The sequence below is a fragment of the Nicotiana attenuata genome, unplaced genomic scaffold, assembly GCF_001879085.1.
Source record: "Nicotiana attenuata strain UT unplaced genomic scaffold, NIATTr2, whole genome shotgun sequence".
Lineage (NCBI taxonomy): Eukaryota > Viridiplantae > Streptophyta > Magnoliopsida > Solanales > Solanaceae > Nicotiana > Nicotiana attenuata.
The window spans coordinates 27,751-45,766 of record NW_017675415.1 but is presented as its reverse complement, the minus strand read 5'-3'; the positions used below and the strand labels follow the sequence as shown (position 1 = coordinate 45,766).

The following is an 18,016-nucleotide window of genomic DNA, read 5'->3' as shown; positions in this document are numbered from 1 at the left end:
ATGTGTGTCATTCTTAAACTATAGCATCGAAATTATTAAACAATAAATTACCTCTCAATAGGATACGTGTTCTGATATTGAGCTGGTCCACCAAGCTTTGCCTCACTTGGCAAGTGAATTGGCAAATGAACCATGACATCAAAGAAAGCCGGAGGGAAAACAAGTTGAAGTTTGGTCAAAATAACAGGAATTTCAGCCTCTAGGATATCAAGATCTTCAATCGTCAAGCACTTAGAGTATATATTCTTGAAAAACTTTCCTAAGGCTATAATTGGATCACACACTTCCTTGGGTAGCAAACCATGTATAGCTACTGGAAAAATGTCTTGCAACAATACATGATGATCGTGACATTTCAATCCATGTATCTTTTTCTCCTGTACGTTGACACACCTTGAAACATTTGAGGAAAATGCATCAGGAGCCTTCAGATTAGCTAAGAAACTGCATACCTTCAGCTTCTCTTCCGCGAACAATGCATAGCATGCTGCCGGTAACAAAATATTATTCCCATCCTCAATAGGATGCAACCTTTGTCTGATTCCAAGATCCATCAAGTCATATCTACTTTTCAATGTGTTTTTTGTCTTTCCAACCATATTCATGACAGTTGATATAATATTATCGGACACATTTCTTTCGATGTGCATCACATCAAGGTTATGTCGTAACATAAGACTCTTCCAATAAGGCAATTGGAAAAAGATACTTTTCTTCTTCCAATTGTACGCATTGCTATGAACATCACGCTTTCTCTTTTGTCCTTTACCAAAACTCACATTACCCAAAGCTTGTAATTGCACAAGTGCTTCATCACCTGTTAAAGGGTTAGGTGCAACTCCCATTTCAACTTTCCCATCAAATAACGTCCTACTTCTCCGCCATGGATGGTCCATGGGAAGGAAGCGACGATGACCCATATAACACAACTTACTACGCAAGGAAGTCGATTGTGTATCTTTATGGCAACAAGGGCATGCAAGCTTGCCTTTGGTTGACCATCCTGAAAGATTTCCATATGCAGGAAAGTCATTGATCGTCCACATGATAGCCACACGCATCAGAAAATTAGATTTTGAGTGTGCATCATAAGTCTCCACCCCGTCCCATAATTCTTTCAACTCTTCAATCATTGGTTGTAAATATACATCGATATCATTGCCTGGACACTTGGGGCCTGGAATAAGAAGTGTCATCATGAAATATGGATTTTTCATGCAATCCCATGGTGGCAAGTTATACGTAGCTAGTACGACTGGCCAAATGCTATGATTAGAACTCATGTTCCCATAAGGTTGGAACCCGTCACTCGCCAAACCTAATCGAACATTTCTTAACTCAGCTGAAAAGGTGGGATGTCGTGCATCAAAGGATTTCCATGTTATTGAGTCAGATGGATGTCGCAAGACACCATCATCAACATTTCCCTCCTTGTGCCACCTCATCTTTTTAGCTGTTTCTCTTGCCATGTACAATCTTTGAAGCCTTGGTTTGATTGGAAAATGCCGCAAGATTTTATGAGCTACTTTCTTGCCTCCGTGTTCTTCGGACTTCCATCTAGACTTACCACACTTAGGACATGCTTGGACATCGGCATAATCACGCCAATATAAAATACAATCATTCCGACATGCATCTATTTTGGTGTACCCCAAGCCAAGGTCACAAAGAACTTTCTTTGCTTCATAGAAAGAATTAGGCACAAATGACCCCTCGGGAAGAACTTCTTTAAAGAAGCTCAATAATGCATCCATCGATTTGTTGCTCCAATGGTTAAGACACTTCAAGTGAAGTAGTTTAACAACAAAAGACAACTTCGAGATTTTTTTACAACCAGGATAAAGTTCTGTCTCAGCATCTTCTAACAATTTGTAGAACTTTGTTGCATGTACATTTGGCTCTTCATTGTCCTCTGAATTATTATTATTATTATCCTCCACATTCGTATATCCACAAGCATCGTGAATCATTTCGAGTAATATTAACCTCTTCAATACTATCATCTTTCGCTTCACCACTAACTGCAGTGTTAGAAGTTTCAACTCTAACTAACACTTCTCCATGCAAGTCCCACACTTTATAAGAATCCCAGAAACCCTTCTTCAATAAATCTCCTCTTACACCAACCCTTAGCTTGAACACAGAATTCCTTCACCCATTACAAGGACACCGAGTCACAGTGTTCACCGTTGATTGACTGAATGCCTAATTAAGAAAGTTGTCTACTCCATCTCTATATCTTTGGTCGACTCTATTCCTAATATTCAACCAACTTTTATCCATCATATCTATATCAAAAAAATAAATAAATTAATTTACCAATTAAAAGGGGAAGGATTATAATAATCAAAATATATATAATAATTAACATATACCAAGGGTATTCAGACAAGCAGTCACAAAAACACATTATTCAATCATAAAACAAGTTGCTCGTATGAAAATTGTGGAGGCCTAAGCTTGTCAGTACCAATTGAGTGGCAGAAATGACACTAAATTTCCTTTAGTAGCCAAACATGAAAATGCAGCAAACCGTAAGAAATCTACTGGACAAAGGCAAGACAAAACAAAGAGATTCACTGGACAAAGGCATGCTCTTGTCACAGTAAGATATATTTGCAGAAAGAACAAGGGACTCTACTCTATAAACAAAACTAAAAACTAACTCAGGTCAGAACATCAATAGATTAAGCATTAAACTTAACAAGAAGTCCACATAAAAACACCCAACTTAAACAGAAAAATTGTATTGAAACATGCAGCTAATATGCAGAAAATCAAATAACAAAAAAGATAATCATGTAATCCAAAATAAACTAGCAAAGGAAAATTTCTTTTTTGCAGGTGAGGTCTCTAAGCACTACTTTCTAATGGATTTCCAGCTGGTGGTATTGGTGCTTTGCACCCAGCCCAGTGGAATGAAGTTAAGAGGTGGCTAAAAGTCTAGAGACAAAAAGGAGCAGGTTGCAAACTCAAATATCTGGGAATTGCAAACAGCTTTTCTCAGAAATCCAAATTTTTACTGCAATCACAGAGCTAGGAAAACAATATGTAATTCACAAGGGAAACACTCAAAAAGACTGTGTCACATATATATACATCCTGTGGACAGTTGAGTTAAAAGAAATCAGCTGGATGATATAGCTTTGGACACGACTCATGCAACATAGGAGAGGAAAGAAAATTCAGGACACAGGGAGCCAGGCATATTTGAGTGCAACACTCACTGCCACACATAAAAATTGCAGAACAGTCTACTACCAACAGGACAAGGACATTGTGCTCTTTCTTCTCATTGATGATGGATGCTTCTCAACAGATAAGACAAATGCAGCACCATAATACATCACCCCAGGCATCAAGTCACAGAACAAGGTCAGTCAGCAACATAGGAATCACACGCGACATGGAGCTCATGCAATTTATGATGGAGCAAATTTGGAAATGGCAATCCACAAGGCAATGTTGGCTAGGATTTTTGGACAAGCATAGTACAAATTGGATTGGGAATACAACACCTCATCACAGCAGGACATACAATGAAGGAATCCAAGAGTGGAAATCAACAAAAAAACAACAAGAAACTAGGTAAAATCGAGAGCAAAAAGGCAGCAGGAGGACATCTTGATGGACAATCATGGGCAGGAAAAAAGAGAAAACTGGAAAATTGTTTCATTTTTGCGGAACAACAGCTTTTGCGGAAACAACAGCTTTTGCATAACAGCTTTTGCGGAAGGTTGTGTTAATTTACGCTTATTTCGACAAATTCAAGCACACACTGTCCAAAGAGATCTATTTGGAATAAAATGGGTAGAAAACTTGAACCTAACTTAAAACACTGCAATTCGACTACAAAACAATGCACGACAAATCAGCAGAAACAAATACAGCATGCCATGAAATCATACTAGCTGGCCACATAAACTTCGTCGCTGTCAAGTCTTTAGGGAATTAACAATATTCAATCAGATTTGTAGTTTCATACTATTCCTTTAAATCTCGAACACGACAAGGAAGAAGCACGCTATGGGGTACAAGCTGAACTAGTTTAAAATATGACCCGACTAAAGCTTTAGCAAGGAGTTGTACAGTTCTAAATGCCGAGTCTAAAAGATTAGGGATTTTAACATACCTGAGTTGTTAAAATTTCACTTTTATATCTTCTTGCCCTTTGCCGACTTCCGCAGCAGTAATCAAGTTCTTGAATACTTGAAGTTAAAGAAGCTTTGAATCGAAAGACCCTAGTGGTCTTCTTCTTCGCACACTCGATTCACAAATTCAAACCAAAACTCGTATCAAACCAGCTTCCAATCTTGAGATTTAGCTTCAAAATGAAGTTTCCGGCAACTATCATAAACACCCAATCGGATTCACATTCTGATTCGAGGGATTTCATTTTGGGAGAGATTTTTGAGGGATTTCGATTTGGGATTTCTATATCTGGACAGATTTCTAACTAGAGAGGACCGATTTTGGGTTTTAATTCGGGATTTCTAGCTATAGAGGACGGATTTTGGGCATTTCCCTGTTCTTGACATCGATTCGATGTGTTCGAGAGATGAGAGTGTTCTTCACTTCTGTCTCGGAAGTCTGGACCGATTTTAGTGTTTCTTTGTTATTTTAATTTCTAGTTTGCTTAATTAGCTTCTTTTGTTATTTTAAAAGGTAATAGGAGCGACCCGGTCGCTGCAATTAATATTTAGCGGCGACTTCACAATAGTCGCCACAATAAATATGGAGCCAAAATTTTAGTTTTAGCGGGAGTGAAAATTTTAGTCACTTTAGAGGCGACCCATAAATAGTCGCTGCTAAATATATTCAAATTGTGGCGACTTTTAAAGTCGCTGCTGATAATATACATTTTGTAGCAACTTTTTGGGTTGCTGCTAAATGTCGCCACTAATTATCCAATTTCTTGTAGTGAATTGAGGCGAAGTAGCTTCATGAGCCATTTCATTTACTTGGTGAATTTCTTTTTGTACGTTTGTAAATACTTTATCATTATCAGTATTGCTGATCTATAATATGGCAGATAATTAAAAAGAACACGATGCATATTGAACAACGTTGTTCTATTTTCTTCTGTTGGGTGTGTTACCAAAGTCCTACATGAAAAATAGAAATGTAAAATAAGCTAATTATAAGTAGTAGGATACTCCTAATGGTTATTTTAAAAAAAAACTATGCGGGCTTGGCCTAAAGCAGACAATATTACAACATAATTTTGGGGCCGTTTTAGCCCAACAATAGTTTTGGTGGGACAAGTATGAAGATAACTGAGTATGGCATAGGGCCAATTTAGTCCTTTGCCACACATAAACAACATTTGAAGTAATAGTGGGATCATGTAGGTGGCATATAGTTAATCTCCAAATTAGCTCATCAATGATGATGTGAAACTTAGTTTAACGGGGAGATTGTTGGGTCTGTGTGAACAAAGTCCCACATGAAAGTAGAGAAGAAAAATACTATTTATAATTAGTGTAAAGTGGTGAGTACCCTTAGAGGCGGACCTACATGTTGTAATGAGAGGTTACTGGACCCCGTAAGCTTCGGCAAAATTTTTGTATACGTATATTTATATACCTAATTAATTTAAACTACTTGGCACCCTGAACACTAAAAGCCTTTAGGGGGCACTGGTTGAACAGAATAATGTACTCCCATCGTGTAAAAATCCTGGGTCCGCCTCTGAGTACCCTCACCTCAAACGTAAAGATTGTGAATTCGAGTCATTAAAGGAGCAAAGTGGAAAGCTCCCGGAAAGGTAAAAAAAACCTTCAAGTTAAAATTAATAAAAAGTGCATCAACCAAACTAACAAAATATATAAATTACGGAAGTTAGAAGATGCATCACAAATACCATCCCAATAGACAAATTTAAGTGGCCCAACTCAAAACGTTACAATAAATTAAAAAAAAAAAAAATCAAATCCACCATTAAATATTTCTCAAAAAAGAGAAGACCAAAAAAGAAAATGTTGGAAAAGCAAGTAGTTGACGAATCGCTTTCAAGAGAAAGAGAAAGAAAAAAAGGAAGAGTGACGTGAAACATAGAAGAGAAGCACATGGGATCAGTTTTTAAGCTGAACGCACCAGAACCCCCTTCCTTATATGCTGGCATGTGGATGAGAAGATTCAGCTATTTTTTTAATTTTTATTTTTTGTATTTTCCAAATTTTTAATTATATCATATAGATATTAAAAAATAATAAAAGTTTCCAAGTATGAGCATAGCAGAAACTAAGAACATGGATCCACCCCATTTCCAATGGGATTTTGAATTTCCAACTAATAAAGTCATGTGATGCTGTAATGCTGCCTTCTCTTGTCTTTGCCGTATATTCTCTTTAAAATAGATATACATAAATAAAATAATAAATAAATAGTTTGTACATGAAATGGGCCCCCACACCCTCACATCATATCCTCATTCTCCATCCCCATCATTTATTTGTAGTACATAGGGATGCTAAGGCGCCAACATGAATTGTAGTGACATGGTAAGTATTCTTTGATCTTAATCAAAAGTTTTATATTCAAGCTCTGAGTATGAAGTCGTTGTTATTAGGAGCGCTTTACCCTCTCAATGTGGAAATTCTCTGAGCGAACTTAAATTTAACCGTGCTATAATGCAGGTACCAGACAACAAAAAAGTAAGAAATGCTAAGACATAGACATTAGTTCGATAAGAGGTGTTATCGGATAGCGGAATATAAATACCTTCTTTATGTATGTAAATTATTTTTATTTTTAAATTACGAACATATGTAGAAGGAAGACAATACTAAAAATAATAAAAAATAAATATCAATTCTAAATAAGAAGTGAGTCTTAAAATTACTATAATCCAAAGTCTAAATTCACTTTATAAATTAAACTGTGACAATAAACGGATATCATTTGCGCAAAATTTTGTGTACGTACTGAATGCAACTAATTTTTTAGTTACTCCACCAGTCCCCCATTGATGAATAAAAGCAGCTAATGATTTCCTCATAATAAAGATACGTTTGACATGCATATATAAATATAATTTATTTATTTTAGTAAAACTAAGTACCACAAAAGCAAAAGGAAACCCATGCATGTAGCTCCCCACGACTCTTCTATTTATAAAAAGAAGCGTACAGAAAATATAAAAGAATGAGTTATAGATATGGGCCATTTCTTATTTTCGATGGAATAAAATAGAGTTATTTTGTATATGGTAAAAAAGAATTAGTGTAAAGTCTTATAAAGATAATCGGAGTATTACTGTATACAGTGGAAATCGGGGCTACCCGATTTCGTCCTTTGATGGAAAAAGTGATACCACGTCGGGAGGCCAGGATGTCGAGTTCGGGGTCAGCGTTCCTTTCCAAGATCGAGGCCGGTATCACTTACCGAGGTCAGAAGAGGGCATACTTCGAGATGATACCGATATAGTTCAGTAACGAAAAGAGCGAGATGCCCGCAACAGACCGAAGATCATGGCGTGAATTTCGGCATGGATTGATCCTCGGCGGTTAACCAGTTGTCAAATATGATTTCCTACTATAATTAGAAGTGTACCTTATTTAGGACTCCCTATTGTATAAAGAGGGATCCCATTCATTTGTAGGCATCATTGTTCACTGGCGAGAAAATATACGCTCATTACTTTCTTGCTATTTCACTAACTGTTCATTAGAGTTGCTTTATCATTTGCTATTCCTATTATCACACCTCGAGACTACCATAGGTCGAGGTCGAGATTTGGCTTGCATACTGGGTAGATTTATTTATCCTCTAATTTATCTATTTAGTTCCTTGTTTATCAACCGGTATTGGATTAAATCACATATCCTTAAAACTAAAATAAGTTTAATTGTTACTCAAAATTTAGGGTAAACAGTTTGGCGTCCACCGTGGGGCTAAGGATAATAGTGATTGTTTCAGTGCTGATTCTCATAACACATGTTATTTCACACTTGTTCTTGTCAAGTATTTTTGCTCTCAAGTTAAAACATGTCAACTCACAAAACGCACACGTACATGGTGATGATGGTCTCGGATTTCACGGAGAAAACAACAATGTAATTGCTCCACGAGCCGGGGTGCCACCGGCTGATCTCGGGGGAGAACCGGCTGCCGATCCAGTCGATATCAGTTCACAGGTTGCTCTAAATGCGGAACTAGGCGCGAACCCCGAAGGGAGTGTACGCAGGGAAGGCCGATCTGGTGGTCAAGGTTCACAGGACAGAGGAAACAGAGGAGTTAGTCTCCAGGTGATATTCGAGATGCTACAGGCTCAGCAGACCGCTATCGCTCAGTTGAAGAGTCAACATAGAACTCCAAGTGGGGTCGAGCCAGAAATCACTCGCCGTACCGAGCCAGTGCCAGAAAGGTCGAATGGTAGCGAATCAGGGACTGATCCTGCAATAATGAAAATGCTCAAGGAGCTCACCAAAAGAATTGAGTCAGGAGAGAAGAAAATCGAAGATAACGATAAAAAAGTGGAAACATACAACTCCCGAGTTGATCAGATACCGGGGGCACCCCAAATCCTAAAGGGTTTGGATTCGAAAATGTTCATGCAGAAGCCTTTTCCTCAGAGGGCTCCGACGCCCATTCCTAAGAAGTTCCGTATGCCGGATATACCTAAATACAACGGGACCACCAATCCTAATGAACACATCACTTCGTACACGTGCAAAATGAAGGGAAATGACTTAGAAGATGATGAGATTGAGTCTATTTTGTTGAAAAAATTTGAGGAAACTTTATCAAAGGGAGCAATGATTTGGTATAACAACCTGCCACCAAATTCTATCGACTCATTTTCCATGTTAGCAAATTCTTTCGTGAAGGCAAACGCTGGGGCCATAAAGGTCTCAAGAAGAAAATCGGACCTTTTCAAGATAAGACAAAGGGATAACGAGATGTTGAGGGAGTTTGTATCTCGATTTCAAATGGAATGCATAGAGTTGCCACCGGTCACAGATGATTGGGCCGTTCAAGCTTTCACCCAAGGGTTGAACGAGTGGAGCTCGATAGCATCACGACAGTTGAAACAAAATTTGGTCGAGTTTCTAGCTGTAACTTGGGCAGATGTGCACAATCGATATCAATCGAAGATCAGGGTCGAGGACGACCAATTAGGAGCCCCTTCCAGTTTAGTACATCCAAACAGGTCGGCAGTTAAAACCCAAAAGGACGTCGACAGGGAGCCAAGGTCGAACAAAGAATGATATCGACCATAACCGCAGATCGAAGGAATAATAGTTCAGGGCGTAATTCCGCACGGGATGATCGAAGAAGTGATCAAGGACAGAATTCTCGGGGACTTATGAGCAAAAGTGGTTTCGATAAGCATGCCGATCCCACAGAGGCACCTCGATTATCGGAATATAACTTTAGTGTCGACACGTCGGGCATTGTATCGGCAATCGGAAAGATCAAAGATACCAGATGGCCCAGACCCATACAGACCGATTCTTCCCAAAGAAATCCAAATTTGATGTGCAAGTATATGGCACGCATGGTCATAAGACCAAGGATTGCAGGCAATTAAGGGGGGAGGTAGCCCGTCTATTCAACTAGGGTCACCTTCGAGAGTTCCTCAGTGATTGAGCTAAGAATCATTATAGAGAAAGGGACGCCAACAGGAAAAATTAATAGGAGGAACCCCAGCATGTCATTCATATGATCGTAGGTGGGGTCGACATTCCACAGGGACCTATATTCAAATGAACTAAGGTATCAATCACCAGGGAGAAACGAACACGAGATTATGTGCCCGAAGGCTCCTTATCATTCAACGACTAAGAAGCAGAAGGCATTTCTCAGCTCACAACGACGCCCTGGTAATTTCTATCTTATTAAATAAAGTTCAAGTTAAGCGTATTTTAGTGGATCCAGGTAGCTTGGCGAATATCATCCGATCGAGGGTCGTGGAGCAGCTTGGCCTACAAGATCAAATCATGCCCGCAGCTCAGGTCTTAAATGGCTTTAATATGGCTAGTGAAACAACTAAAGGGGAGATTATTTTGCCGGTGAACGTGGCTGGAAACATTTAAGATACCAAATTCCACGTGATTGAGGGAGACATGAGGTACAATGCCTTACTCGGAAGGCCTTGGATCCACAACATAAGGGCAATCCCCTCGACTCTCTACCAAATGATGAAATTTCCGACGATGGACAGTGTAAAAATAGTGTATGGGGAGCAGCATGCTGCTAGGAAATATTTTTGGTTGATGAGGTAACACCGATATCGACGTTAGCAACCTCGGAAAAAGGTCGATCATCAAATGTAAACAGGAAGCCAAATAGCAATCACAGCCACCAACTCCGACCGAATCAAGGAAGCAGGGGATAGAAGAAGAAGAAGAGGATTTTCTAACTCCTCAAAATTTTTTCGTTCCCGAAGATTCGGACGGCACCAAATCAAAGGTCAAAGATCTGGAACAGGTTATATTGATCGAGTACCTCCCCGAGCGAAAGGTATACCTAGGAACGGGATTAACCCCCGAACTCAGGAAAAAGCTTATTCAATTTCTTATTGATAACATAAATTGCTTTGCTTGGTACTATTTAGACATGACAGGGATCCCACCGGAGATAACGACCCATTGGCTAAGCCTTGACCCCAGGTTCAAACCGGTGAAACAAAAGAGAAGACCCCAGTCCGAGGTAAAGCACGCATTCATAAAGGACGAGGTAACTAATCTTCTCAAAATAGGATCCATTCGGGAGGTAAAATATCCCGAATGGTTAGACAATGTAGTCGTAGTCCCTAAAAAAGGGAACAAACTTAGAATGTGTGTAGATTATAAAGATTTAAACAAGGCATGCCCCAAAGATTCTTTTCCACTGCGTAACATCGATCGCATGATCGACGCCACGGCTGGCCATGAGATCCTTACCTTTCTTGATGCCTACTCCGGGTACAATCAAATTCAAATGAACCCATAAGACCAGGAAAAGACTTCATTTATCACCAAGTATGGAACGTATTGTTATAATGTAATGCCCTTCGGGATAAAAAATGCTGGAGCTACTTATCAACGCCTAGTAATGAAATATTCGAAGAACAAATAGGTAATTCAATGGAAGTTTATATCGATGACATGCTAGTTAAGTCCCCACGTAGAGGACCATTTGACTCATTTGTAGGAAACGTTTGAGATTTTGAGGAAATATAACATGAAGCTCAACCCCGAGAAATGTGCTTTCGATGTCGGTTCAGGCAAATTCCTGGGCTTCATGGTGTCGAATCGGGGGATCGAGACCAGCCCCAATAAAATCAAAAGCAATCAAAGACATCACCATCGTAGATAGTGTAAAAACCGTGTGGACGGATAACTGCTTTAGGTCGATTCATCTCGAGGTCGTCGGAACGAAGCCACCGATTTTTCTCTCTCTCAAAAAGAAGAATTTTCACCCGGACCACGAAATGCCAGTTGGCATTAGAGGAACTAAAGCGATACCTATCGAGCCCACCACTGCTTCACGCTCCAAAGGCAGATGAGAAACTTTACTTATACTTGGTAGTATCAGAAATCGCGGTAAGTGGTGTCCTAGTTCGAGAAGAGCAAGGTACGCAATTTCCCATTTATTATGTAAGATGAACCTTAGGAGAAACAGAAACTAGATATCCACACTTAGAGAAATTGGTACTTGCATTGATAAACGCCTCTAGAAAATTAAAACAATACTTTCAATGTCACCCCATATGCATGTTAACCACTTACCCACTTCGTAATACTTGCACAAGCTCGAACTATCAGGTCGATTGACCAAATGGGCCGTCGAACTCAGTGGGTACGATATCGAATATCAACCCCGAAGGGCTATCAAGTCTCAAATTTTGGCGGACTTCGTGGCTGATTTCATGCCAACCCTCGTACCTGAAGTTGAAAATAAATTTTGTTAAAACCAGGCACATCATCGGGGGTATGGACCCTTTTCACGGACGGTCTTCGAATGTGAAGGGGTCCGGGCTAGGCTTTATTTTGAAGTCGCCCACGGGTAGCACTATTAGGCAGTCTATCAAAGCTTCTAGGTTAACTAACAATGAGGCCGAGTACGAGGTCGTGATTGCAGGTCTCGAGCTAGCTAAAAGCTTGGGAGCAAAAGTCATTGAAGCCAAGTGTGAATCTTTGCTGGTGGTGAACCAAGTAACAAAACCTTCGAAGGTTGAGAAGATAGAATGCAAAGGTATTTGGACAAGTTGCAGGTGACTTTACACCATTTCAGGGAATAGGCTTTACAGCATGTACCTCGAGAGCAAAATAGTGAGGCCGATGCACTTGTGGATCTGGGTCATCGGTCGAGGAAGATGAGATTAGTTCGGGGACTGTTGTTCAACACTCGAGATCGGGCCCTAAAGAGTCGAGGGCCCTACGAACCAAAGCTGCTCGATTCACATTGGATGAAGATGGAACGTTATACAGAAGGACATTTGATGGACCATAGGCAGTATGTTTAGGACCAGGAGACACCGATTATGTTTTACGAGAGGTCCATGAAGGCACTTGTGGGAACCACTCTGGCGGCGAATCGTTGATTCACAAAATCATTAGAGCAGGATACTACTGGGATAGCATGGAAAAAGACACTAAGGATTTTGTTCGAAAAATGTGATAAATGTCAAAGGTTTGCACCGATGATCCATTATCCCGGAGAATAACATCATTCAGTCCTATCCCCGTGGCCATTCATGAAATGGGGGATGGATATCGTCGGCCCGTTGCCAATGGCCCCAGGTAAAGCTAAGTTCATTCTATTTATGACAGACAATTTCTCTAAATGGGTTGAAGCACAAGTGTTCGAGAAAGTGAGAGACAAAGAGGTTATAGACTTCATCTGGGATCACATCATATGTCGATTTGGGATACTCGCCGAAATAGTGTGCAACAATGGAAAATAATCTATCGGCAGTAAGGTTATTAAATTCCTCAAGGATCACAAAATAAAAAGGATATAGTCAACACCGTATCATCCTAGTGGGAACAGACAGGCCGAATCGACGAACAAGACTATCATTCAAAATTTAAAGAAGAGGTTGGACAATGCTAAGGGGAAGTGGAGAGAAATTTTACCCGAAGTCCTTTGGGCATATCGAACAACATCAAAGTCCAGTACGAGGGAAACCCCGTTCTCCTTATTATATGGATTTGAGGCCTTGATTCCGGTCAAAGTCGGAGAACCTAGCGGCAGATTTCGACATGCAACGGAAGAATCAAATCACGAGGCTATGAATACTAGCCTCGAACTATTGGATGAAAAACGGGAAGCTGCACTTGTTCGGATGGCTGCACAAAAGCTAAGAATCGAGAGATATTATAATAGAAGAACCAACCTTCGCCACTTCGGAATCGGGAACTTAGTTTTGAGGAAAGTCACCCTCAATACTCGAGACCCGAGCGAAGGGAAACTGGGCCCAAATTGGGAAGGACCAAATCGGGTTCTCGGTGTCATCGAAAAGGGATTTTACAAACTTGGCACAATGGATCTGGGCGAACAGTTGCCAAACAATTGGAATATATCACTCCTCAAACAGTATTATTGCTAAGGTACAACTTTCCCCCTTTCCATTTATATTTGATACTAACTTATTATAGGTGTTCGATCGAAGACGTCGAGAAACTCTTCAACACGAGGACCCTAGGTTTTAAAGCACGCGTTGCACGTGCTTTGATGAAAATCGGGGCTACCCGATTTAGTCCTTGATGTAAAAAGTGATAGCACGTCGAAAGGCCAGGATGTCGAGTTCGGGGTCTGTTGCGGCCAAACGCACACGCAAGTATACGCGGTCGTCAAGTAGTAAAGTGACTAAAAGTCAGATGTCGATCCCACGAGGACTTGTGATTAACTATTAACTAAATTAGACTATCCTAATTATCTAAACAAGAATTAAACCTAGAAGTATTTGATTCTAAACTAATTAAGTAAAGAAATATAAATAATGAACTTTAAACAGAGGAAGAGCAGATTTTTATGATATTAATGTAATGAAAACGATCTAGGGTTATGGGCTATCTAACAATCCTATTGTATTCTTCAATTGACTTGACTAATTAATTTATCTGGTTTATTTGTTGACAGGGTTAATATTGCTCATAAGAATCTGTCGAGTTCTTACTCGCCTATTCAAGCTGACCTAACGCCTATATGTCTATGGAGTTAGAATCAATAAGAACGCATTTATAATTCCTGTATTTCAACCAAGCAAGGCAATTAGGTATATGTCTATCCTAACCGCGAATCCGTTCCCTGATGCCCAGGTTCAAGAACTTGCTCTACTCAATCCTATATGCAATCTAGAATTCCCACTTTCGAGTTCAACTCTAGATTCGTAGATAGTATTCAATTGGTGATCAAGCAATCAAATAATTAAGTGCAGGATTGAATAAATAAACCAATATGATAAACTAAGGAATCAAAATCAATATTCGAATAACAATAGTCATGAAAGAACCACAACCCTAGAACGTGAAGCTTAGCTCCACATAGACATGGTAGCAAAACAACAAATCATATAAAGAAACATAAAAAGACTAAGTTGGTGGAAGAAAAGATGAAACCCGGCCTCCACGGCGGCTCAGTGCTTGTGTTTTCCTCTCAAAAACGTCCTCTTCCCTCAAAATATCGTTTTTCCATGTATTTTGGGCCCAAACAATTATACCTTCTCCAATGTGAAAAAGGACATTTTTCCCGGGTTTGACTAGCACGATGGCGCTAGTGGTCGCGCTAGTGGCCCAGTGTTCTGCCTGACGAGCGCGACCTGAGCGCGATCGCGCTATTGACTCGCATTTCCCACCCTGTTCCATTTCGAATTCGGAAAAACGTGAAACATGAAAGTTGTAGCCCTTTGAGTTAGCTTTCCAACCATATATTGTGGAGCCCAAATGGAGTTCTGAGCAAAAAGTTATATTTATTTTACTAGACAGTACGCAATATACCTACTAGAGTCTTCGTTCGCTCTAACTATCATCCGTTGGCCCCCAAACACGATCCCGGCTTAATTCCTTAAACTTTTACTCAAACTTTAAAGCTCCAAATCACTCGAATTTATTCCATAACATCTACATAGCTCGGAATCACTCCTACAAGGCATAAAACACACCATTAGTGCAAAACACTAGCGATTAAAGCTCAAACTCAATTAAAGTGTAGTAAATTAGAGTGTAATAATCGACTAAAATACGTAATTATAGCCTATCATCAGGGTAGGTGTTCCTTTCCAGTATCGAGGCTGGTATCACTTACCGAGGTCAGAAGAGGGCATACTTCGAGATGATACCGGTATAGTTCGGTAACGGAAGAGTGAGATACCCGCAACGGACCGAAGATCATGGCGTGAATTTAGGCTTGGATTGATCCTCGGCGGTTAACCAGTTGTCAAATATGATTTCCTACTATAATTAGAAGTGTACCTTATTTAGGACTCCCTATTGTATAAAGAGGGATCCCATTCATTTGTAGGCATCATTGTTCACTGGCGAGAAAATATACGCTCATTACTTTCTTGCTATTTCACTTACTGTTCATCAGAGTTGCTTTATCATTTGCGTTTCCTATTATCACACCTCGAGACTACCATAGGTCGAGGTCGAGAGTTGGCTTGCAATGGTTTGATTTATTTTATCCTCTAATTTATCTATTTAATTCCTTGTTTATCAATTGGTATTGGATTAAATCACATATCCTTAATACCACAATATAAGTTTAATTGTTACTCGAAATTTAAGGTAAACAATTACTAAGAGAGAAAAGTGCCACAAGAAAAATAAATATTCTATTTATTAAATACTCCTATTTGAGATATGGAAATTACACCTGAATTCAAATAGATGTTACAATCAATTTGATAGACTGATGGAAATGGCCGAATCGTTAAATCACCAACTAATTTCTGGCAGCATGTGTTTGTGGCCAATTTTGGCACAAATTAAAGGAAGGGACACCCTTTGCTGTATTCGAATATTATTCAATTTCCTATGGGTCCTAATGTCCCATATCTTTTATATCTTCTAGGTTAGAGTAACTAAATACCTTAGAATGGAAAATAATATTTCAAATTGGGAGAACAGAGTTGCAGGCTAGTGGTTACAACTTAATCACAACTTCACCCTGTTGCACGTGTATCCTATCTGAACGTTTCATTAAAAAAATACAGGAATTACCATGAAATTCGTTGAATGTAACGAACAGAATACATTGATAATCCATCGCTATTTAGGATTAGCGATAAAATTTTGTTGTTTAGTGACCGAAGTGATCTATTTTTAATTCCTATTTTTTTTTTAATTTGTAGTAGATTCCCTGGCCCCACCTTTCTTTCAAAATGTAAACAAGGAAATATATTCCAAATTAAACAATGACAATTTTAAGAAAATGGAAATTTAAGGTAGAGAAAGAATAGAAATGTGAAAGGTGAAGAATTTTCAAAGAAGGAGACTGGATTTTATATTCAAAAAAGAAAAATAAGTTGAGGTGTGAAAACTTTAGGCAAAAGAAAAAAGTTTGGGGTGATGATTTAGACCTACAACCTCCACTCCTTAGTTTCAATGGCAAATTGTACACATCAATTAACCAGTTTAAGTAATTGTAAGGACATCAATAATTTACTTGTGCTTACACTATTGTGTAACCTAGCTCATGGGCATGCATGCATGGAACCCTAGTTTGTTCTTGAGCATTACAAGACATAGGATATTTAGTCCTAATCTTGCTATTTTTGGTTATGACAATTCTTCCATCCACATGACCAATATGGTCAGAATTTCTATGATCATGAATGTTCTATTTATGTTCAATCAGCAATGTAAAAAAATTATATCCAATGTAATTCAAGCCATTAGTTAGTACTTACCACTTACCATTGAATGTTTGAAACGGTAAAATTGTCTCCGTGTGACCTACATGTCACGGATTCGAAACGTGGAAGCATGCAGTCACTAATGCTTCTATTAGGGTAAGTCGTCTACATCACAACCCTTAGGGTGTGACCCTTCCCGCAACCCTGTGTAAATGCAGAATACTTTGGCCATCAGACTGCCTTTTTCACCATTGAATGTTGAAAATTCCAGTATATTGCATATGAGGTATGTTGTACCAGCGAATGTTATTTTATGTGAATCTTTCTGGTTCTTGATTCTAGGTATTGGTTAATAGCTAGGTTTAGTTCACATGTCATTTTATGTGCTTGTGACATCGTATTAGTATAATTTGAGTAGAGTGAATTTTAGCTTATGTATACTTAGGAGAACCATGAAAAGGTGCAATCCCACCAAGAATTGCATTAAGGAAACCTAAACTCTTAAATGACATCTGGTTCAAAAAAATAAATAAATTTGTGCAAAAATTGTTTTTGATTTTTTTTTTTTTTGTGCAAAAATTGTTTGTCAACCAAATGTCAAGGAAGAAAAATTTCTCTAAAGAAGTTATTCTATCTTGACATTTCTTTGAAAATATAATTTGCAAAAATAAATTATTTTAAAAAATTGAACCAAAGGCATGATCATCATTTATTTTATGTATAAATTTAAGTTATATACACTGACAGCGTGATAACAAATTAATTAAGAAATTTATTTGTAATTTATTTAATAAGTGGTATGATTGTGTGAATATTCTTTATTTTGTCACTGCAAAGAAACTAAACTCATTACATATTTATTTTATTGTGATTTGGACAATTGATGGAGAAATAAAAAGAGAAAGAAGGAAGGAGGGAGGAAAGCGGGGGGAGGAAAGGACATGTCTATACTCTATAGATAAAGCCATTTCAAAATTTTGGAGGGATTTTGGCACAATGAGAAGTGAAGATAAAGATGGACACTTGGAATTATATTGGAGGGGCACAAAACCAAAAAAAATGAACAACTTTGGTAGGGTTATTTGAAAATAAGAAAAGAGGGTAGGGTTTTTTTTTTTTTTTTTGGCTTGTTTGTGTACTTGTGCTATTCCAAGAATTCTCTTCTACTATTCTTCTTTGATGATCTCCTACCTTTCCTTTTTTTTTTTTTTCATATATCTCAAATTC

The 18,016-nt window shown here is 38.7% G+C and overlaps 1 protein-coding gene across 1 annotated transcript in view; it reads right to left on the bottom strand.

Moving 5' to 3' along the window:
- LOC109220053 overlaps window positions 1–1,970 on the bottom strand; it is a 4,401-nt gene extending 2,431 nt beyond the window's left edge. Inside the window, exon 1 of the mRNA XM_019384514.1 lies at window positions 52–1,970. Within this exon, the coding sequence (XP_019240059.1) occupies window positions 52–1,970 (1,919 nt within the window). The remainder of the gene's footprint in view (window positions 1–51) is intronic.
- Window positions 1,971–18,016: the final 16,046 nt, after the last annotated feature.